The 23,499-nt window shown below is 35.1% G+C and overlaps 1 protein-coding gene and 1 pseudogene across 4 annotated transcripts; one reads left to right on the forward strand and one right to left on the reverse strand.

Moving 5' to 3' along the window:
- Positions 1–4,128: 4,128 nt before the first annotated feature.
- LOC110689266 (protein MAIN-LIKE 1-like) lies at positions 4,129–23,081 on the forward strand. Of its 4 annotated transcripts, XR_002504877.1 has the most exons (4): positions 4,129–5,549; positions 8,611–8,756; positions 9,106–9,222; positions 20,902–20,979. XR_002504877.1 is itself a non-coding variant. In XM_021866016.1 (3 exons), exons 1-3 carry the CDS (start codon positions 19,859–19,861, stop codon positions 22,796–22,798), a joined length of 1,914 nt encoding a protein of 637 aa, XP_021721708.1. In that variant the 5' UTR covers positions 18,998–19,858; the 3' UTR covers positions 22,799–23,081. The 4 variants fall into 4 exon arrangements, 1 of the variants encoding a protein (XP_021721708.1); XR_002504876.1 differs by lacking the exon at positions 20,902–20,979 and having other exon boundaries at positions 9,089–11,809; XR_002504875.1 differs by lacking the exon at positions 20,902–20,979 and having other exon boundaries at positions 9,092–11,809.
- LOC110689268 lies at positions 12,209–17,464 on the reverse strand (annotated as a pseudogene).
- Positions 23,082–23,499: the final 418 nt, after the last annotated feature.

The raw sequence follows: 23,499 nt of genomic DNA on the forward strand, positions 1-23,499 counted from the left end.
TGTCATCATTGCAATAACCCGGAACTGAAATAGCATGCATACTTACACTTGTTATTTCTGAGTGTATAAAACAGAGGAAAAATAAATGAGTCATGAAGGTATAGCTATAATGGTGTTTTGGTGAGGAAGGAAGAAGATGAAATATGAAGTAGTAGTAAGTTATTAGCAAAGTAAAGTGATGGGATTAAAACAAGTTAAAATTAAATAAGTTAAACAAAACCAAAAAAATAAAAAAAAATAAAAAAGGGGGAAACCGTGACTTTTCCTTGATATTAACTTAGTATGCATGCATTGGAATTGTTTTTTATGCATGCATGAATGCATGATTTGCATGTTTCTCCATTTATCAAAATATGCTACATTGTCTTTTGTGATTTGTATCTCGGTTTTTTTTTTTTTTTAAACAAAAAAAAGATGACTGAAAATGTTAGGATCATAATGATAACAATAGGATATATAAAATCAGTAGTACTAAACTTTTATCCGGGGTTAGAAAGTGATACTATAGAAACGGTCACGGTTTTAAAATTGTACAGATTAAAGGGTCAATATTTGATATTCTCGACCCGGATATGTCAATCGGAATAATTGTTACATATGTCAGTGGTAAGACATTATTTTTATTTTATGTTATTTTTTAAAGATACACTTACTACTATTATTAGACTAAACAATTACACAATTAGGATATGATAAAAATACGGATAAGATTTATCCCCTATAAAAGGGAGATTTCCCTTATCCGAAATCACCCTTTACTAAAATAAAACACACCCCTTGCCTTTTCCTCTTCGGTTTCCATGGCTCCCGGCAACAAAAACCATCAAGCTCCGTCTTCGTTCGACGAACATTTTCGAGTGCTAAATTTATATTTAGCTTTGATTATGGCGTTAGTGGTGCTACTAATGGCGTTAATGATTTTCATAATCATGAATAAATGACGATTTGAAGTTTCCGGCACGGAGTGTACAAGGTTCGAGTTATGCTACAAATTAGCCTCGTGTTTTGTTTGTAAATTAGGAGTACAAATTGTAAGGGTTTTGTATACTCCAAAATTATAAATAAACACTACTTGAATTTGTCTCTTATGTCTAATTATTGCGTTTGTCGTTAGCAAAATCAGATCTTATTATTATAATTTATTAGTTAATTGAAAGTAAAAAAGTATGGAAAATAGGGGATCAAAATTTGGTGTCTACAGGCCCAGCCACTCAGGTCTTGAGTTCGAGCATTGATACTTGCAATTTTTGTATTCCTTAACTTTTTTTTTTTCCTTCCTATGGTTATGTGATTTATTGATTTTTATGTGATTATTTGATTTTTTTCCCTTCTTTGTTCATTTAATTTATTGTAGCAGTATTAGCTAGTAATATATTTTTTTTTTCTTTTTTTGTTTTCCTTTTAAAATGATTATGAACTTATGACAATTTGATTATCGTGTGATTAATTTGATTATCCTTCAATGTTGTTATATTTTGTGTTGTTAAGACATTACATTAAGCATTAAGTGGTTTTTCTAATTTGTGTTGTATATATTATATTTATAATTAAATTGGATTTTTTTTTTTGTAAAAAAAATATTAACTCATTGGGTATATAATAGACAAGTTGCAAAAAGATTGAATTAATCTATTTTTGATAATATTGGATTTAGTAATTAAATTGAAATTGTGACTTAATTTTCTTAAAAAACATATGATAAAACAAGTTTCTTTAGTCCCAATATGCATCCTCCTCCTTCAAAAAATCATCCTCTATCACAAAATTCATTCACCTTCGATATGCGGTCGATGGGTGATGATCGATAGGTAACAGTTACCCAGCACCTTAAAAATCCTGGATCCGCCACTGCATGTACGTACCTCGTATAAACAATTCTTTGTGCCACTTTTAATCACTTAAAAGTCTCCTAAGAAATAATCATTTTCTAGAAAACAACCAACAACAATAAATTAATACTTAACCAAATTTCCAGCATTATAATTTAGATTAAAACTTCATCAAAACATGTTTTTATGGTTAATTAATCATTATAATTACAATAGGAACAAAAGCCCCAAATTAATTGCTCATTAGAACCCTAAAATCCCAATTTGAATAAATTGAAACCCTAGGTTTAAAAATTATAAAATCTGAAAATTAAATCAACATTATAATCTGAAAATTATAAGTTTAAGCTATCAAAAACATGAATTTGATACTAAAAATATGAACTTTATACCATAAAATCAAAACATAAACAAAATTAATACTTTCAAGCAAAATAGGAAAACAAAATAGGGGAGAGAAAGGGGGCAGCCACGAGGGCTTCTGCTTGGAGGGTCGCTGGCAGTGGGTTGCCGGTGGAGGTAGCAGGCGGCAGCAATGGGCAGCAGGTGGAGCAGTGAGAAAGTTCTCACGTAGGAAGAAGGAATAAGGGGAAAAAAAGAAAGGAAAAAAAAAAGAAAAAGGAAAGAAAAAGAAATAAAAAATAAAATAAAGGAAAAAGAAAAGAAATATAAAATAAAGGAGTAAGTAAATAATACTAACCTTTTGTGTGGGAAAAATTTTAGGGATGTATGGGGTATTTATAGGAGAGAGAGTGGTGTAGGGTAAATAGTAAGATTGGGCTTCATAAAATTAATGGGCCAATTAGGAAAGTAAAGTGGGTTAGGCTTTGATTGTTTGGACATGAATTATAGAATAAATGTATGTATAAGAAATTTGTACCAAAATAATTTTCGACCCAAAATTAAAAATTGAAACTTTTGAAATTAAATTCCGGAAAAATACTAATAAATATTATAAATAATATATAATTTCATTTATAATATATTTTAAAAATATGGGGGATTACAAATCACGTCACGTAAATCTAGGGTACAAACCCTAGAAAGGGGCACAAGTCCCACCCTTATAAATACCCCAATCATTTATGATGGGAGGGGTGGATTAAGACATTTACAAAAAAAGAGCATTAAATAGCTCTAACTTCTCTCTACTTTCTCTCTCTAGCCTTTTCCGTTTCGATCACTAAACTTGATCGGCGGAGGCGAATATTCCGTTAACCGGAATATTCATTGTTTTGCAGGTTGGACCGTCTCGTTGCCAAGAGAGCGTGACCAGTATCCTAGGAAATCCAAAAAACACCCGAAACATTAGGAATAACACTTTGGTTGAAAAACAAAGTTAGGAATAACAATTTTGTAATCAACGGAAGTTGGTTCAATTGGTAAGCAATTTGATGTCCAACAACTTGATATCCATACAAAAAAGTATTTGTATAACTTTATCATTTGATAAATAAAAAAAGTTATTTCTATAGGATTATGATTTTATTTATAAAAAACATATTGTGCATCGGGGATAATTCAATGTAACTTTAATTAATGTTTTTTTAGAGAAGAAGAGGGAATAGGCGGGATTCCAAGGCATTTAGGAGGGGAAAATAGATTTCGCTTTAGTATAGTACATTAGTATAGATATTTTTTTTACTATTTCTTCTAAAACTCTGCGTCAGGAAAAATTGAGCAAGTACACCTAAGGGTATTTTCTGCCTATTAAATTTATTTTTTCTCATTTTAAAATCTATCTATATCTATAGTAACTCTTAAAGCCAAAAATGGGAAATAAGGATTTCCCATATAAATTACTATTAAACATAATGGTATTCTCTCTCCCTCTCATTTCCTTAAAAAATCCTAGCCTCCATAGTTAAATTTTAGAGGGGCTTCCATCAATTTTTATCGATGAATAGCCCTAATATTTGTTTTTGGGCGCCCTTTCTCTTTTTATTTTGGAAAATTTAACAATAACAAACTAACCTTTACTCCATTCTCCTAAAATAAACCAACCTTTAAATATGCCCAAAATAAACACAAGTTTACATTTTTTCTCTCATATTAAACCCAAATGACTTGTGACCTGAATAACCGGTCACTTTTTTTTTTATTTTCCATTAATTATCTATTTAAAATAAATAAAATTAAATTAAAATAATTAAAAAAATTCAACCCCCAATCCACTGTCAGCCACCCCTCCTCCTTCCGTCTGCCGGCGGCCGACGCCCAACCACTTCCGGTGCCAGCAACCCCACCCTCCTACGCCACAATTTACCCTCCCTTCCATCAGATCCAACGCTCTCAAATCATCCTCTTCCTCCTCATCTTCTCACTCTCACAAACACTTTCTCTCTCCTCCTTCTCTTCTTCCTCTTCCCAACACTCTCAAATTCAAACCCATTTCATCTTCTGCAAAAAACCCACCTTGAATTCAACCTCAACCATGGCAGGGAGCTTCAATCAAACCCTTAATCACATTTATTTTAACTGGGGTTATCATCTGGTTCATCCCAACCCCTCGCAATCTTCCTCTCCACCATTATATTGTTGGAATCATCACTCAACCTCTTCCTTTAGGTGCAGTCATTTTAATGGAGTACAGCCGGCACCAGCGACCGGAGGAGGGGGGTTTTGGGCGGGCCGGCCCTGGGGGCAGGTGGTCAGGCTTTGAGTGGGTGGTAGTGGGGTGGCTGACATTTGGAAGGGTGTTTGGCTCTTTTTTTTTTTAATTTCTTTTTTTTTTGTAAAAATTATCAAAAAAAAAAGAAGCCTTGACCAATGATTTAATGACACGTGGATTTTTACATGGTATAATAGGTAAGGTGACCAGTACGGTTCATTTTGGGAGAATAAAGGTAAACTTGTGTTTATTTTGGGCAGATTTAAAGGTTGGTTCATTTTGGGAGAATAGAGCAAAGGTTGGTTTATCGTTGTTAAATTTTCCTTTTATTTTTGTTTGTTTTAGGTTGTAATAACTCTTCCTATTTTAGGAGGAACGTTTCTCCCTTAAAATAAAGAGTTTTTCTTCTTTTTAAGAAAGATTTTTCTCATTCGAAAGAAAATATTTTCCTTTTATGTTTTGAGGAGGAACATGAATTCTTGTTTGATGGATTGATGTAAAATTAATTCATGGGTAAAGATTTGTGTGAGATTGAAAAAGAGGTTAATATTTCAATTACAACTAGACGAATTAGACGAGATTTTTGTTCACGGCTACAACAGATTGATAGACCCCCTTGTCGAAGAAGGTTGTGTACCACAACAATGTGAAAAATGCTATAATGCGACAACGATTGTAGTTTTGCTGAAATAATTTTTTATTTGATTCAATTATCATGTGCTCCCTCCTTTTTTCTTGAGTGTCCCATTTCCTAAAATCGATAGTTTATTTATTTTTTTATTTTCAAGCATCCTAATATCAGATTTAGAAACTTCATTCACACATTACTGTATTATTTCTCTCTCCACCTTTTGACCCACCATATAAAAAAAAAAAACAGTATAATACTCCGTATTATTTTACTCTTTTTGCCTAAAACTCCATGTACACTTCAATACTTGTGAATAGTGCCGTTCCATATTTACCCTACAAAAATTCAATTACTGTCTTGCTCTTTGCTGCCATCTTTACGTATAAGTATTTCTTCTCTTCCCCTCTCTCTCTGTTTCTCTCTTCCAAGTTTTCCATTAATGCGCACTCTAAGCTTTCTTTCCTCCATTCAAGTTGAGGTGAGTTATATAATCTTCTTCATACTCTTCGAATTTCAATTTGAATCGACAATCTATCTAGGGTTTCATTATCTTTCACTGTATTGTCAGTATAAGCCATTTAGGGTTCTTGAGTGACTTTTTGATTTTTTTTTTTTTTTTAAATCTCAATTCGTTTCGATTTCTGATAAATTTATAATTTCCTTGTAAATTGGCTAATCTAAGTTCAAACCTTTCGGAATCCCGACCCACGTTTCTTATTCTTCAGTTCCTTGCTACTCAGATCACTACTCTTCTTTGGTTGTTTTGTGTTTGCTTATTTACCTTGATTTTGTAATTTTATTAAGAATTGATGATGTGATTGATTGTGTTTTTGAATTGTTTGATTTAGACCTTACACTTGATTTTTGATTTTCGTTTGATTGTTAAGGAAGGACAATTTGTTTTTATCTATGCTAGACGAATTACTTCATTTGAGTACACTTTCTCTAATCTATTGGAGAAGAAAAGGAGCTCAATTGTTTTGATGTAGTATTGCATTATTATTAGGTTGAATATTGCAACATTCAACTAAAGTTGATACTTAGATTGTTGCAATTATTCTTTGTGATCCACTATTTTTAAAACCATCAATCATGGTGGTATATTTTAGGATTATTTGTTATCAACTACCTAGTTTATAAATAACTACCTTGTTTCAAAAATTAAAAATTATAAAACTACCAAGTTTCTTCCAAAAGTTTTGGTATCACTACCTTATGCTTCCTCTGTTCTGTTAATATTGCAACAAGGAGGAAATTATGCATCCCAAAACACATTTTATATGCTAAATATCTATAATTGTGTAAGAGTAAAAATTATAAAAAGTTGATATTGTGAAAGTATTTTATGAGACGAATCCAATAAGATCCCACTTGACTATATTTTGCTTAACGTATAACTCATATTATATGGTCAAACAAGGTTGATGAATAGTGCAAAAAGTCCATTTTTGCAATATTAATAAAATGGAGGAAGTATAATTTTATGTCCAAAAACTTAACGGTGCACTTTATAGGGCCCTACTTATTTGACATTCCTCAAAACATGTCAAGTGAAATACCCTTGGCACTCACATCTAGTATAATCTCATATCCACCTCTTTCCTTTTCTCTCTTCCTTCCACACATCCATCCTACTAGGTTGGGCATCACATTTGGATGCTTTCTCTCTACCCACTTTAACCAAGATAACAAACAGTGCAGAAAGTTTGCTGCAATGTCTAACCTTTGGGAGCTATAGTATGAGCTGAAGAATGATAGTAAGAAAATCGAATAGAGGAAATATTTTGGTACTCCGTATCTAATCTTTATTTGACAAGTAACATAATTCACAATTTCACATGTGACATGTCATAATTATCTTATAACAACTCCTTAAAACACTTTTTTATTGTATCACTTTCTCTCCCTCTCAACTGATCTCTTGCCACAAACTCTTGCATCTATCTCATGTTATGTTTGGTTTTGGAGTTAATCTTATGTTATGTTTGTGGACATGCTACATTGAAACTTAGTTATTCAAATGCTAACTAGGGAGAAAATACCTGGCAAAACTAGCTTGTCAGACTACAATTACAATTTAACATTTTTTTTTTTCCAAACAAGTCACAAGAGCATTACAAATTACGGATGTAAGGTGTACAAGTAACTTTTTTTTTTAAAAAGTACAGTAAAAGAAGTCCCACAACTAGACGTGGAGTATTTTGGAAATAAGTCATATAACTCCATTTATCTTTTTTTTTTTTCCCCATCCAAATGAGCATCAAGGGCAATGCAAGTTATAAGGGTGGGGAGATTTGAACATTTGATCAAATATACGCATACCTTTAGTCTTAACTGCTAAACAAAGTACTCATTGATCCATTTTAGAGTTTGACAAAAAATAGCTGTAAATTATTAAATTTAATTTAAAATATTTACATTTTAAAAAATAAGTAACATTTGACGCCCAGATACATAGTACATGTTATCTTAGAGAATGCTAGTGGTATTTAAGTCGGAGAGTAACACTAGCCATGCACTACTTTAACCATTAAACACTACCTAAGTCAGTTCTGTGACGAATAAATACTGTTATTTTTTTTAGCCAGTGCTTTTATAAACCAAGTTACTCTTAATGATAGAGGAAACCAATTAAGAGGAAAACAATTGCTGTTAATTCTGTTCTAGATAGAATACTTACATATAAAATTAGAATGTATCAATAGGTGATAGGGGTATTCGCATGAAAAGTGAATAAAGTATAATATATAGAATTTGTTGTGTGTAATACACTACATTTATCAAATTTGGGTTTTTATCTTTGTGGAAGCTGAAAATGAACTATAACCTCATTTGAAACTACAGTAGACAGTTGGAGTAGGATAAATGATGTAGGAGAAGCTGGACATTGTGGATTGAAGATGAACAAGTTATTTGCTTTTGCTATTCATCTCATAGACCTGGAAGAGAGAGAAATGTATTTTCTCTCCCAAATATATAGGAGCTGAAGCATGCACTTAAAAATATAGGATTTGAGAAAAGTAGGGGATATATTATTTTTGTGGGAATGCCTAAATTCACTTCTCTTGGGTTTTGGAATGATTTTAGTGAAAATTGCTATATTATCACCATGTAGGATTTAAAATAATTTCCTGCTTGCCGTATGTTTCTAATGTTATTGTACTAGATGATGGAAGTGAAATCAGTCACTAGAAGAATTCAGCTTAAGTCTTCTATAATGAAATAATGGTCAGTGACATACGGTTGATAGATTGATGCTATAAGAATTAATGCTCAATTTCTATGGTTGGTTTGGTTGAAGTTAGCTTATGGGTAATCTGATTTAAGGTTTGGAAGTAAAAGTACGACTTTTATCCTCACAGAAACACTTGAAATTGTCTGTATACTGGGTATATAACATATTCTGTGCTTGATTTGTCCATGTGGATTTTGGTAGTCCATCTATTTTTCTCAGGCACTTTGTGTACTTAAAACATTGTGGGATAATATCTGGGTTCAGTTCTCAAATTGTTTCTTGCAATCTGGTGTAATTGTCACAGGATTATCAGAGAGGCAACATGGAGAAATGTCGGGTATATGTTCATCTGTCAAAACTCAGGTAGAGGACCTTGAAGTTTTCAAGAGGATTCTGGGCAGGTTGTACATATTGAAAATGAGGCAGACTACTCTCCAGCTCAGATATTTGGTAAGGATATAGCTTATAACCATGCTCTAAAAAATGTCAGGTTAAACAACCCACTGTATTGAATCCGGATCAAATTTTAAATACAACCATATGAAGTACCTAGGAAGAGTTGTTCATTTGTTGTGGAAAAGTTGTTGGTAATAAAATTTTTGGATAAATTCAATAGGCTTAATGAAGTTGATATTAAAATGCTTCATAATGACTATTCTGATAATAAACAAAATTCTGGTCCTTTAAAAAAGAGTATGACTTATTGATCTTTTGATATTTTATATATTTATTCCAACTTCAAAATTTCTAGAAATGTGATTAACTATTAATTGTGTTTTAAGAAGGTTTATATGGATAGGTTTTGCAAAGAAAGAGTCTGAATTTCTGAAGGAGATTGATATTAGCCCACACAATATCGGTTGTTATGTACTTATGTGAGCTGAAATTGGAAAGCTAACGATCCTACTTCAGACTGGTATGCCTCATTTAACAGTTTAGAAGTTCCTTTCATTTTTTTTAATTTTTTTTTTTTTTTTATATATAAGAAGACAACGTTGATGCATATTCTATAATAACCTCTAACACTTAAGTATAACTCTTATGTTGTATTATGTTATTTGGTGTGCCTTAGAATTTTTTATCCTATCATAATATGTGTGATCTCGTGTATGTGAAGTGTACTATTTTCAGCCCCGTTCCTAGAAATTTATTGGCCCTAGGCATAATGTAAGAAAAGGGCCCCTTACATAAACAAATTTTTTACATGCAATAGCTTTAAATGTAAGAAAATCAAAATAACTTAAATTATTTGAATAGTAAGTCTCCATACACAATACTGGAGTAATAACTTTGCATAATATTTCGGTAATTGAATAAATAGGAAGAGTGTAATTGAAAAGATTAATATTTTGAAACAGATTCTCATAAAAATCGGAAGATTAGAAGAAGAAGAAGAGGTTATATTGCATAATTATCTCCACCTAATTGACATCTAAGTAATTTAATATTAATTGCTAATAAATTGCATTTATTATCTTTTTTAAAAGTAGCTATTTTTTTAACGAGTAAAAACTACAGTTTAGACAGTTTAAATTCTGCACTATGCAAATTGATTTTTTTTTTGAATTTTTGGGTCCCCTTCTAGCGTGGGCCCTAGGCGGTCGCACTCGAGGCCTACCCCTCCGGGCCGGCCCGGACTATTTTATTGTCTCGTAACAAGTCTATTTGGTGTGATTGGTGTTTGTATGTGAGGTTTGTGTTTTGGCACAGTTAGTGTGGCAAGGGTGAGAGTAAGTTGTGCATGTGGACTAGATAGACGTTACTTTTATGTAATCAATCATGTGTCTGCTTTGTAGTGGGCTGTATTGTGTCTGTAGTATGTGTTGTTAGATGACAGGGGGTGTGAGTGATGGTGCAGAACAGCAAGAGTGGATCAATGAAGCCATATTTAACTCCATTCTTCCTATGATTTGATGCTTTGTCTTCGCCTTAGCATTAGGTAATTTTTACTTTTAACCCCTCTCGCTTTTCTATGTATTGCTAATACCTCTGTCAATTATTATGTGCAACTTTAAGTATTATTTGTGAGATATTATTTATTCCAAAGTTGCACATAATAATAATTACGGAGGTATTATAATTATGTCGAGTTCCATTAAAGTTTTTGGATAGCCTATTTGCTCAAATGGTAGAGCAATGTGTCATTGCACATATATGTGGGTTCGAGTCCTACATAGGTTGGAACTATAAATATAATGATTTTAAAGTTTCAAAAGGAAAAAAAATAAATATTTTACACATTCTATCTAATTAAGACGCAACTCAATAGGTCAAGCTAGATCTTTTTGAAGCTAGATCTTTTTGAAGCTAGATCTGGTCGCCTCTTGAGAATTATTGTATTAGACAGCTTTAAAATACCATACGTGTTGCTTCTAAAAAATAGGTGACTCATAAAAATAGCTTACAAAGCGCCTCTGAAGAAACAACACTCATAAAGCCATTAAAGAAACCTTCGACTTATAATCTATAATATATGTGTAGAAAAGCTACTCATAAACTCTTGCTCACCTAGTGTCGCTACCTATCAAGTTGCCCAGGATGCTACACATTAATAAATGGTTTAAAGGCGACTTGATAGGTGTTTTTTGGTTCTTATGATAAAAAATTTAGGGGTGAGCAAATTTTTTAAGGGTGAGATAATGTAAATAATTTTTCAGGGTGAGATATATCTAATAAGATGTTTAGCAAAATTAAATACTAATTTGTAAAATAAAAACTTCCTCTGTTTTGACGCGTTTAATTTAGACATACATATTAAGGAGAAGAGAGAGAATGATAAAGCAAGTGGGGTACACAAATAAGTACAAGGTATAACCTTATAAGACTTACCCATTACACAAAAAGGAAATGTGTCAACTAAAATTAAAGTTCCTAAAAAAAGAAATACGTGTCAACTAAAAAAACAGAGATAAGTATATGCATTATAGGTGTTTGGTAATAAAAACACGTCAACTTCAAACCGGCAATACAAAATCGAATCCTAACTGGTCCGCACGCATTGCGCAGGGGCATTCGAACTAGGGAATATAAAAGTTCAATTGTGAACTGGTATACTCCCTCCGTTACGATTTAGTCGCTACAAAAGGGTGAACTGGGGACTCCTAGGCAAAACTTTTAAGGGGTTGGATTAAAGGGGAGGGGTATGTAATTAGTGGAATCAAAAAGGGAGGGAAAAGAAGTGGTCCTAAAAATAAAGGTGACCCATGTGACTTTTTTTTTCCTCTCTTCTCTTCCCTCTTTTTTTGATTGCTGCTAGGAATGGCAATGGATCGAATTCGGGTCGGATGGAGCTTCACCGGCATCCACCCGAATTAATCATCCGCTCCACCCGTCACCCGCAAAACCCATCACCCGCATCCGATCCATCCGTCATCCGCGGATGAAACGGGTGGATCGGATGCTTAACGGGTGATAATTATAATCCTACTCTAACTATAAAATCTATTATGTTAGAATTAAAAAAAAAAACTTTTAGCCAATTTTAAACTTAAAAAGTAAACCATTAATTAAATTTTTATTCCAAACTGTAGCAATAAAAATAATCATGAACTTATATATATATATATATATATATATATATATATATATATATATATATATATATATATATATATATATATATATATATATATATATACGGATGGACTGCGGATCGGGTGATAAACGGATGACGGATCGGCTGACGGATGAAACGAAGCCCCACCTGAATTCGACCCGTTCCGTCACCCGCTTCATCCGTCACCCGCCCTTCATCCATTTAATGCGGATTTTCGTCCATTTTTTTATTTCGGGTGGATCTGAATTTATCCATTTAGAATTGCCATCCCTAATTGCTGCTAGCTTTTGGAAGGCAAATTTTTTGCCTCTTTTTTGTTTCCCTCCAAACATTTCAACAACATTTGAAAACATTTCAAACTTAATTCAAATTTTTCCCATTAACCCTATTTTACAAACAAAAGCCCCTTATAAAAAGAGGAAACCTGTTTCATTTCATTACATCAACTTTGTCCAAAATTCTAAGGGTTAGGGGGGGGGGGAGGAGGAGGGAAATCAACTTCCATTGTTAAATTACAAACCAAAAATTAAAGTGCCATTGTTTGCAAATTACACAAAAACCATCTTCAGCTGAAGTTAGTCCTAATTCCTAATTGCTGCGGCAGCATTAGTTGTTTGTATAGAATCATGCTCCATTGAAAGCTCCCAAAAAAAAGCAAGACACCTCCACTTCATCACCTATCATCTCATCTGAAAAAAAAAAAGGACTCATGGAAGAGGAGTTTGATGAATTTTTCAACATCAATCAATTGTTCATGGAGCAGAACACAGAACAGCAGCACAACACATACATGCAAGAGGATTCCAACCGTTTAAATTCAATGTCAGACTCAACTGAATCAACAAATCAGCAACAAACTGAATCGGGACTAGAGGAACAACATGTACCAAACAATGCAAGGCAAAACAAAGAGTTGAACATCCAAGAAAAGAGGTAGATAGTTGATGATATCATGCTCAATATGGAAGGGGACTCAATTCTAAGAGGAGTTCTGTCCTCATTGGCAAGAAAACATGGTGTACACAGATCCACAACAACAAGATGGTTTCAAGAAATTAAAGAACACATTCAACAGGGGAATGTTGTGGATGTCAGGAGCAAAAAATTAGGCAAGACATGTAGAACGCCTAAGGAATACTTTGATGAGTGGCTTATGTTTGTGCCTCTGTACAAGAGAACCACAAACAGAAGGTATGGTGCAACTCTTAATGTCCATCATGTCAAGACTTAGGGCTTCCACAACAACCAATCACCCAGCATTAAGTGATAATCACAAGATAGCAAGGCTAAAATGGGTGCTTCAGCACGTTAATCCTGTTCCAAGTGAGGGAGACCCAACATTTAGGGATATGCAACATTACATCCACATTGATGAGAAGTGGTTCTATTTGAATCCAGAGACAATGACCTTTTATCTAACACCAAATGAAGAGGTACCATACAGAGCACTACAATCAAAGAGGTTCAAGTTAAAGGCAATGTTTATGGGGATGATAGGGATGCCACTGTATGCCACATGATGGGACTCTACTTCACTCTCGGAAGTATGGCCTTTTTCTTTTTGTGAAGCATGAAAGGGCAAAGAAAAAAAAGCAAGAACAGAGAGGCAGGGACAATGGAAACCAAAGCCATTAAAAGTGTGAACAGAGAAGCTATTAGAAACATGATTTTGAACAAAATAATTCCTACTATACATGTTGAATGGCCACAACAGTTATCAAAGAATATTGTCATACAATGGGACAATGCAAGGCCACATCAAGTTCATACTGATGATGAATTTCTTGCAGCAACACAAGCTAATGGTTTCAACATTCAATTTGTATTCCAACCTGCCCAATCCCTGATTTGAATGTGTTGGATCTTGGTTTATTTAAGGTCATACAGTCCATCCAATATCAGTCCTTCCTCAAGAATTTGGATGAATTGATTGAGAAGGTGGCAGAGGATCACCTTCCAATCATGCATGATAAAACAGGGTACACATGGATCACCCTCCAATTATGCATGATAAAAGTACTTGAAAAGCAGGTGGGAATAACTTCAACCCACCACACATGGAAAAGGAAAAACAAGCTAGAGAAGGGACTTTGGTAGACATACTCAAGGTAAGTAGGGAACTCATTGCTGACACTACCTCAACACACTTTTTGTTCCTACTACAGGCCCTCAACCAGAGACACAAGAGATGGAAGTGGATGCAGACTAAAAATGATGTAAGTACACAACCTTTTGAAGATGAAAAAGCAAGACACAATTTTTTGGCATTGAAGATTGACAGAAGATGCTTTTGAAGTTCATGGATTGCCACACATAACCATTAAAACTAAAACTAGTTTTTTGTTTGTTTTTGTAATGGTTAGGTGTCTTTGGTGAAATAGCTTAGGTAGTTTAGTTAGGCAGTCATGATAAACAAGTGTATATGGGCTAGGGATTTTGTAAAGTTCATAAGTTTTTGAGAAATGAAATGAAACCATTAACACCAACATGGGTAGTGTACTCAAGACATCTAAACATTGACAATAATCCATTAAATGGATGTTTATATCAACATATACCCCATCCTAATAAGGCACCAACTTTTGAATGAAGTTGTTGGAGCATCCTTTATTAAGGGGATACAATCAGCACAATCCCTTCATCACTTGGATATAATATTTAACAATGAAGCACAACACTAGGCAACATGTGGGACTCATTGCCTCAATTATACAACAAGCTAATGGGACTAAATGCTTCAAGTGTCAATGAATAAGCCACACAAACAACTAATGAATTTAGGACTCAATTGCACCAACACAAACACACTAACAACATGAGTATTCCAAAGGCAAAAAAAACCTGAACCATGCTCATCATCCATACAGTACTACATCCCCAATCAATCAATCATCATGACAACAACAACAGTACATAACCAACAATATTCATACTCAAACCAACACCAACATATGAATAATTAAACAACATGGACTCAGATTTAAGAGCAAACAACCGACAATTGCACCAAATAAAACAGAAAGTAAAGCAATTAGGGTTTAGTTATAGTTATGCTGCAAGTTCAAAGATGAGGGGGAAGTCATCAAGGTACTTATCCCTCAGCCACGTAACATGGATCCCAGTCGTTGTAGTCGTCCTTGAAGACAGATCTGAACCGTTTCTGCCCCCTAGGAGAGCTTGAGGTGGCTGTTGCCTTCACCGGAGTCTCCTCCTTCTCCAAGTCAGCCTTTTTTGGGGACTCCTTCTCACCGACAACCTCTTGAACAACAACGGCAGCAGATTCGGACAGATCCAGCACAACCGCCACCTCAACAACCACCTTCTTGGGTGGATCTACAACCACAACCTCTTCCTCATCGTCGCTTGAACTGTAATCAAGCTTAGCCTCAATTTTACCACTAGAGTACCTCGAAAACGACGTAGAGCACCTACGGACATGTTTCATCACTCCATCGCCACGTCGTGCGAATGGACTGATTGTCCTTCTCAGAGCGAATGGACTGATTGTCCTTCTTAGAGCGTTCCAGGGACTTTTTTTCGTTTTTTTTTGGGACTCATATTTCCAGAAATGCAGATGAATTGATGTTAGGGTTTCATAGAGAAAAGGGAACACAGAGAAACAGAGAACGAAGAGGAGAGAGAAAACAGGAAGGAGGAGGAGATCTAGGGTTTATGAAGACGTTCTGGAGATTTCTCCAGAAGAAGAGAAGTCTGGCAACATCTTCGAGGCCAATTGAATGAATAACATTCAATTTGGTGGTTGAGAAGATGAAAGATAGTTGATGATTTAGGAAGGAGAGGGGGTAATTTTAGGTGGGAATGGTTAGTGTAGATTAGTATAGAGTAAGTTAGATTAAAAGTTAAGTAATGTAGTTTACAAACAATTAAACAATCTTAAAAAAAAGGAAGGGTAAATTTGTCATTTTACCCAAAAAAAACTTACTATAAAAGGAAAAAAATTGTTGCAAGCAATGTGTAACACCCATATATGGTAATTGTTGCGAGTAAATCGTAACGGAGGAAGTATTACCCTTTTTTTTTGTAAACTAATTTTTTTTTTCTTGAAAACTAATACCTTGAATTAAGTTTTGTTTTAAAAATAGCGTCTATTTGATGAATTCCGCCACAAAGTCAAGTATTTGACGTTTGACTTTCATCTCACCGGGACTCCCGGATTAGTAACTCGATAATACTATTATTCCTTCATTATTTTAAAATGATACAAAACGTAGTATAGGAATAACATGTGAACCAAAAACACGCTAGTTTGATAAAAAAAAAAAATTAAAAAAAATTATACATTATTTATCGATCTTCTTTGTCTCTACCCATAAACCATTCTCATCACAAGGGAAAGAGATGAGATTAGGACAGTTCAATACTTGTAATCGAGTTAATTTAGGAAAAAACTTCCTAAATTCACCCCAACGGATGGTTAGCTCCGGCAAGTGTTTGAGACGTACGGTATGCACATTGCAAACAAAATGCATCTCCATTGACTCCATACCAAGGTCCAGACCTTGGCCTCCTCTAATGTAGAGTTTTTGTAGGGAACTCTCTTTATCTTTACAAATACATCGTAGAAGAGATGACAATGTATCCTTTGGGGCAGCCTGAAGCTCCAATTTTGTGAGACTCTTTGGAAATCTTCTTGTGGGCGTTGCACATACTACAGCGGAAGAACTCCGCACCCAAAGAACTCCTAGAGTTTCGAGCTTGTCCATTGCCAACAGAGTATCAAAATCTTGTATGGTTGGAAATTTCATTCTTCTTGTGCGGATAGTCAACTTTACTAGCTCTTTAAGATTTGATAAGTCACTAAATGTTGCCATTGAAGACGCCTTTTTCTTCATCTTATTGTTATTAATCTTTCCATTTCCATTATCTACCGCTTGTTGTGGATCGTCTTCTGGATTAATTACAAAGCCCTTGAGCACTTGAAGCTTAGTCAATGAAGAAATCCCATTAGGGACATGATCAAGTAAGTAGCACTCGGATAAATCCAAGTGAGTAAGTTGCTTCAATGACTCGATCCCTTTCGAGAGGGACTCCAAGTTGGGACATGCTCGCAAGTCCAAGATCTTCAGGTTATCGAGCTTGTATACTAATTCGGGTAGCTCAACTATTCCTGATATCCCTTGTAAGCTTAAACAAGTTAACTGCCCCATGTTTTTTTCAAACCCTTGAGCGTTTCAATATCTTCAACTACGATATAATTTTTAGGATCACGAACCAAGCTACCTAAGTGTAGTACTTTAACATTTTTCTCTTTATTCAGCAATTCAAGTGTCTTACCAGTGAGGCTGTTCTCTCCTTTGTTGATCACCAATGACATCGTTGGCGTACTTCTATCATCGACTTTCATTTGTTGCAGGACGGACCAACGACCTTTGAGCTCTGTTACAGTTTTTCCAAGCCTGTTGTTAGCTTGAACGACTTTGGAGCGAACATTTTCATTCATCTTGTACCTATTACACATCATTTTGTTTCCAATAATGGTTTGCTCGATGAACTCTGCGTCGCCAAAATCGGCTAGCAGATTTTTACCCTCGGATTGATCAGCAATTAAATCCATTCAAATCCACCAGTAGATCAACTCTCTTCTCTGTATTTCTTTCCCAGCAGAAAACAAACTCCAGCAAAATAGACATTTCATCTTTTCGTCGGCAATCTGCTCAGCCTCAAATTCATGATCATTATCAGTGGAAGAATCATGCTGATAAATTGAATCACCAGTTGGGTGCTTGGGCACACTGGGTGTTGTTGAAGGAGATTGCTTCTTGGATTTCCAGTCACTGATTTCCTTAGCAAGCTTTTCGTATTCTGCAGCATTATCACTGTCATGCTTGATGAAAGTTTGAACAGTATCTTGGATTTTATCGATTATTTTTGGTATGATAGTTTCAGGGAAAGAGCCTGGAAGTTGTGGTTTCTCAAGCTTGTCAAGTAGATCTTTAACCTCTTTTTTTACTCTTCCATGATCGATTTTTCTATTTGATTGGCTTTTAGCCACCTCTTTTAGTGTTGCTAATCTGTTACCATGGTTGATGAGGGAATTAACTAATGGATCCATGGTGTGGCCGATGGAGAAAGAGGCCAGTATCGTGGTTGGGAATTTATCTCATAAATTTACCTTGAGGTCATGAGATTTGATTATGTGGTCTTTATGACGTACTGTGTGTGTATATATATATATATATATATATATGGGATCATGTGAGAACCCATGGCTTAGGTGAGAACCATTTTAAAATGAGAACTCATCTAACACCATTCATTTTCATTAGATGAATGGTTCAGATTTATTGTTTCATTAGTGGGAATTCACGTGGGCCACCTTCATTAATTGTAATGATTGTTTGTATTTTTTTTTAATTTTTGTGCATTGGGACACAAAATCTGCCAAAAGCTGTCATTATTACATGCTTTTTATTATTTATTGCATTGAAACACGTTACGTTAAAATGTAGTTGAAGTGTACGTCGTTAATGATGTTTCGTAAAATATATCAAGTGTTTCAATTTATAATATTAATGTTTCATATATATTATTGCTTGTTTCATACAGTTGGGCTCTATATGAACTAGGTGTACTGTGATTTCTTATACCTTATCTGATGTTTCAAAAAATATACCTTATGTTTCATTTTATAGTGCTTATGTTCCATAAAATATATGCGTTGTTTCATATACTAATGATATTGTTTTATACATAAAAATCATTGATGTTTCATATAATATTTCATTCGAATATTATTTATATTGTTCCAGAAATTTGAACTATTGTCTCATAAATATTATACATTGTCCCATACCATATGTGTGAAATGTACCAATGACTGAAATGTACCACGTGAATTCCCACTAATGAAACAATAAATTTGAAGCATTCATCTAATAAAAATGAATGGTGTTAGATGAGTTCTCATTTTAAAATGGTTCTCACCTAAGCCATGGGTTTCACATGATCCCATTTATATATATATATATATATATATATATATATATATATATATATATATATATATATATATATATATATATTTATTATTATTATTATTATTAACAATACTACCTCCGTTATTAGTTATGTGCAACGATTAGACATTTTTCCTCTCTGCTTTATGTCAAATTGTTACACATAGCCTGTAACGGAGGTAGTATGTGTATTCTTTACAATGTACGTGAAGTGTGAATAGTGCAAAAGTCAAATTAAAACACTTATTGTATAAAGATGGAAGAGGGGACAGGACAAGGGGAAAAAACAGACAAGTTATTATCATACAGTTAATTGTTACCCTACAACACCCCCCCCAAAAAAAATGATTTGTACTAGCTAGAGGTTTATGCGACTTGTCAATTCAAGCACTAAGCCCTGTTTGGTTCTGCTTGCACAATTTTAATTTATACTCTTTTACAGTAAATTTATTTATTTATGGGCAAATTATTACTCTTTTACAGCACGATTAATTAGCATCTAATTCTCTACTCACTCTCATAGTCTCGTACAGTTTCACTCCTCTGTATCAAAGAAAAGAAAAGTGTCACTCCAAAAACTAAGCTGCTTTAATTCCAATGGTAAACAAATCAAAATTTGCTGAGAGTATAAGACATCTATGGGAAACATGGGATATCCGTGCCTTGATACTCACTAGTCTGATCATCCAAATTCTACTCACATCATTAGCACCCCTTAGAAAGCGTAGTTCTAACAGCTTTCTCATTTTTTCAATTTGGATGCTTTATTTAGGGTGTTGTTATTTGTCGCTCCCATTTTACCGGGTAACGCTCCTTTTTTTTCTTGAAATTCCAATTTTACCCCTAATATATAAATACGGTTTTTTCCTTCCCGACCAACATTTCTCACTTCTTTACTTCTCTCTCAAACTCTCTTACTCTCTAACTCTCTAAAACAATTTTTTTTTTTTTTTTAAAAAAAATTCAAAAATTGTTCTTCATTTTTAAAAAAACAACAATCATCATAAACACAAAAGAAAATGGGTGATTCGAGGCGGATTAGGCTGAGATTCGGAGGGAGGACCTTCGGCGGCGCTGGTGGCAGCGGCGGAGGCGGCGGCGGCGATGGTGGAGACGAGGTATTTTTTTTTTTTTAATTTCGGATCCCAGGAATATCCGCCCAAAATTTCCGGAAGTTCCATGGAGGATCCGCCTGGAATTTCCGGATCCTCCATGGAACATCCGGAAATTTTGGGCGGAAGTTCCAATTTTTTTTTTTTTTTGCCCGTAAATAAAATTGTTAATTTTATTTTTTTTCGGATTTTGTTTTTTTTTTTTTTGTTATTTTGAAGTGTTATGGTGATTATTGTTGATATTATTATTATTGTTGTTGTTATTATTGTGCTTATTATATTTTGTAATGTAATTATTTTTAAAAATATGATAATTTTTATTATTTTGTTGATATTAGTTTTTTATTATTAATGTTAAGGTTATTGTTGTTGTTGTTAATTTGTTTTTTTTTTTTGGATTTTGTTATTTTTGTTGTTATTTTGAAGTGTTATGGTTAGTATTATTATTATTATTATTATTGTTATTATTATTGTTGATATTATTATTATTATTATTATTATTATAGTGTTATTATTTTTAAAAATATAATTAGTATTATTATTAAACTAATTTGACATTAGGGTTTTTATGGTTATTGTTGTTGTTTAATTTTTTTTTTTTTTTGTTGTTGTTGTTGTTATAATAATATTATTATTAGTGTTATTAGTAGTACTATTATTAATATTTTTAATTATGATTAGTATTATAGTTGTTGATATTAGTGTTATTATTATTGTTATTATGGTTATTGTTGTTGTTGTTAATTTGTATTTGTTGTTGTTGTTAGTTATTGTTGTTAGTTATTGTTGTTGTTAAGGTTATATTTGTTGTTGTTAATTTGTATTTGTTGTTGTTGTTGTTGTTGTTGTTGTTGTTGTTGTTATTATTATTGTTGTTATTGTTATTATGGTTATTATGGTTATTGTTATTGTTATTACTAAAATCGGATTATTTTTTTAATTTTATGTAGATCGAGGGTTCTGGTGCTCGACATGCAATATCACGACGTCTGAATGCGTCTGTTAGGATACAGACATCTCGATCTTCACCGTTTCAGCCCGAGCAGCAGCAATACGGGTCTACTAGTGGCTGGTCGAGAGACCAACAGTCTGGTAGTAGTCGACCCTTATACTCTGCAAGTGGAGCACCCATATCAGACGAGGAAGACGAATGTTCGGCTAGTCATGCTGGTGACCGGGATGAAGAACAGGACCCTCAGGATTTCCATATGGTATATAGGGGTCAGTTTGGGAGATTTGTTGGTATTGGGTCGAGTCAGCCTACTTCCAGCTCTGCAGAGGCATGGTTAGTGCAGGAACCGATGCCGGGTGGGCCTGAGGATGGGTCAGTTATCCCTAGTTTTGGCGGTCACGTGGCACGGTATATCTGGATGGAGCAGGAGCGTAGTATTTTGCGCTGTTTGAGTAGGACAAAGTTATGTTCTGACTTGTTCACTTGGCGAGGCCGTCAATCTGTGGAGGACATTGCGGCGATTGATGCTAGTTGGTTGTCTTACTTGCCCGGCCTGATGTTTAAGAGACTTGATTGGCCGTTGATTTCTGCTTTTGTTGAAAGGTGGCAGCAAGAGACGAACACCTTTCACATGCCATTTGGGGAGATTACGATCTTGCTGCACGACGTGTACAACATACTTGGGTTACGGGTTGCAGGCAATATGGTGTCCACTACTCCTAGCACGGACGTGTTACGGGACGCGTGCTCGGTCACCATGGATATGACTCCAGATGATCTGTCTGAGGTTTGCGGCACAAAGACCATTTGGCAGGGTAGTGGGGTGTTGACTGATAAGATTTTTGAGTCGACATTGGCGGTCGACCGGGAATTTAGTGAGCAGCTTGATGCATACTTGTGGTTAGTGCTTGGAGTTACACTGTTTGTAGACAAGAGTGGTAACCGTACGCATCCTTCCTTCCTTCACGAGCTATGTCACACGGATGTCCCTATTAACGAGTATGCTTGGGGAACAGCTGCACTGGCCTACTTGTATCGGCAACAGGGCACGGCATCACGGAAAGGTGCTGATTCGATTGCTGGTTGTCTCACGCTTCTGCAAGCGTGGATTTACGAGTACTTTCCGTGCTTTCGGCCACAGCAGGGTACCTTAACCCGGGACCTTCAAATGCCTCGTGCGTCTGCTTGGGATGTAGGAGCGGGATGTCCTAGCAAGAACGTGGAGCGCCTGTTAGCTTTTCGTACTAGGATTGATGCGCTTACTGACCGTGAGGTGAACTGGCTACCGTACGGAGTTGATCCTGCATTACGAGTGCCCCCCACTTTATTCATTGGTTGCATCCAGTACCGTAACATCATTGAGCCGTACATGCCTGATAGAGTGGTGCGCCAGCTTGGTTTCGTGCAAGGCATTCCCCGCGAGATCATCAGGCTAGAGAAGGCCAAGAGGCCGACTAACTTGAAGATGTATCGGGTAGACTTCCCGACTGAGATGACAGCTGTGATGTGGAACAGGTTTGTCCCTGGGGTATCTCAGAGTGTTGTTTTAGGTGCCCTACCCAGGCTTAGTGTTGCAGCTCCTTCGGTTGCGCCCGGTTACATGCAGTGGTTGTACAGGTTTTCTCACCCGCGGGTATCTCCAGGTGCAGGAGTTACAAGCAACCTGCCTGAGCGGACTAACACTGATTACGTAAGTATTTATGCTTATTATTATATTAACAATGACTTATATGAATTTTTTTGTTTAAAATATGTTATTGTTTGATTTGCAGTGGATGGGTCGGTCCATGGAGATTCACCAAAGAGCACTAGCTGAGTATCCTGAAATGTCGAGTGAGACTCGAACAATGACTGAGCAGCTTGTATTTGATTGGAAGTCAAAAATGGGACTTTAGATTATTTTGATTAGATGTTCTGTTAGTGGTTTTACTTATGTTATGAATTTATTTTTAATTTTTGTTTTTTAAATGTACTGTATAAACTGGACACTTATTTTATTTTATATTTGATGTTTTGTTGCATATCATGTTAGATTAAAAGCAAATACATTTAAAATTAATTTCATAATTCTAATTTTCTTACAAATGTTCAAAGTTAGTAAATGTACATTACAAACTACCTAACTAATGCATCCCACATGTCCCTTCTCAACTGATATGCTTGATCCCATCCATTGACACTATCCTCGTGGTTTTGCGTCCACCAACCGGCGATCGGTGGGAGTGGTGAATCAGGTACAAGGTCAAGACGGATAAAATGTGATCCACCAACTGTAGCAATCACAAACTCTCGAGTCGGTGACCGAACCCCGTTGCGTGCCCTAAGCGGTAAGACTGTGATGCATGGGTAGTAGCAAGTTGGTACTAGGCCTACTCCGAGACAAATCACCCTTGCGTTGAACCACGTAGCAATAGGAAATAAATCTTGAATTGTAACCATCCAATGCCGCTCCCCGACAGCCCCACCATCCCATCGAATACGCTCCACGTTCATCCAAAGTCGCCCAAGCCCGTAAATCCGTTCGTACAAATCAGGATGACCAGCGACCTCGTTCGCAATTGTTTCCCGAGCGTCAAACCACTTATTTTGATCGCCA

The sequence above is a fragment of the Chenopodium quinoa genome, unplaced genomic scaffold (assembly GCF_001683475.1).
Source record: "Chenopodium quinoa cultivar QQ74 unplaced genomic scaffold, ASM168347v1, whole genome shotgun sequence".
In the NCBI taxonomy this organism is placed as follows: Eukaryota; Viridiplantae; Streptophyta; class Magnoliopsida; order Caryophyllales; family Amaranthaceae; genus Chenopodium; species Chenopodium quinoa.

What these genes read in the sequence shown, in the direction of transcription:
- LOC110689266 (XM_021866016.1), top strand. Translation starts at nt 19,859, where the DNA reads ATGGGTGATTCGAGGCGGATTAGGCTGAGATTCGGAGGGAGGACCTTC. An exon ending in GCGGCGATGGTGGAGACGAG is followed by an intron (nt 19,958 to 20,901) that starts GTATTTTTTTTT and finishes AATTTTATGTAG; the next exon opens with ATCGAGGGTTCTGGTGCTCG. An exon ending in AGCGGACTAACACTGATTAC is followed by an intron (nt 22,594 to 22,675) that starts GTAAGTATTTAT and finishes TTTGATTTGCAG; the next exon opens with TGGATGGGTCGGTCCATGGA.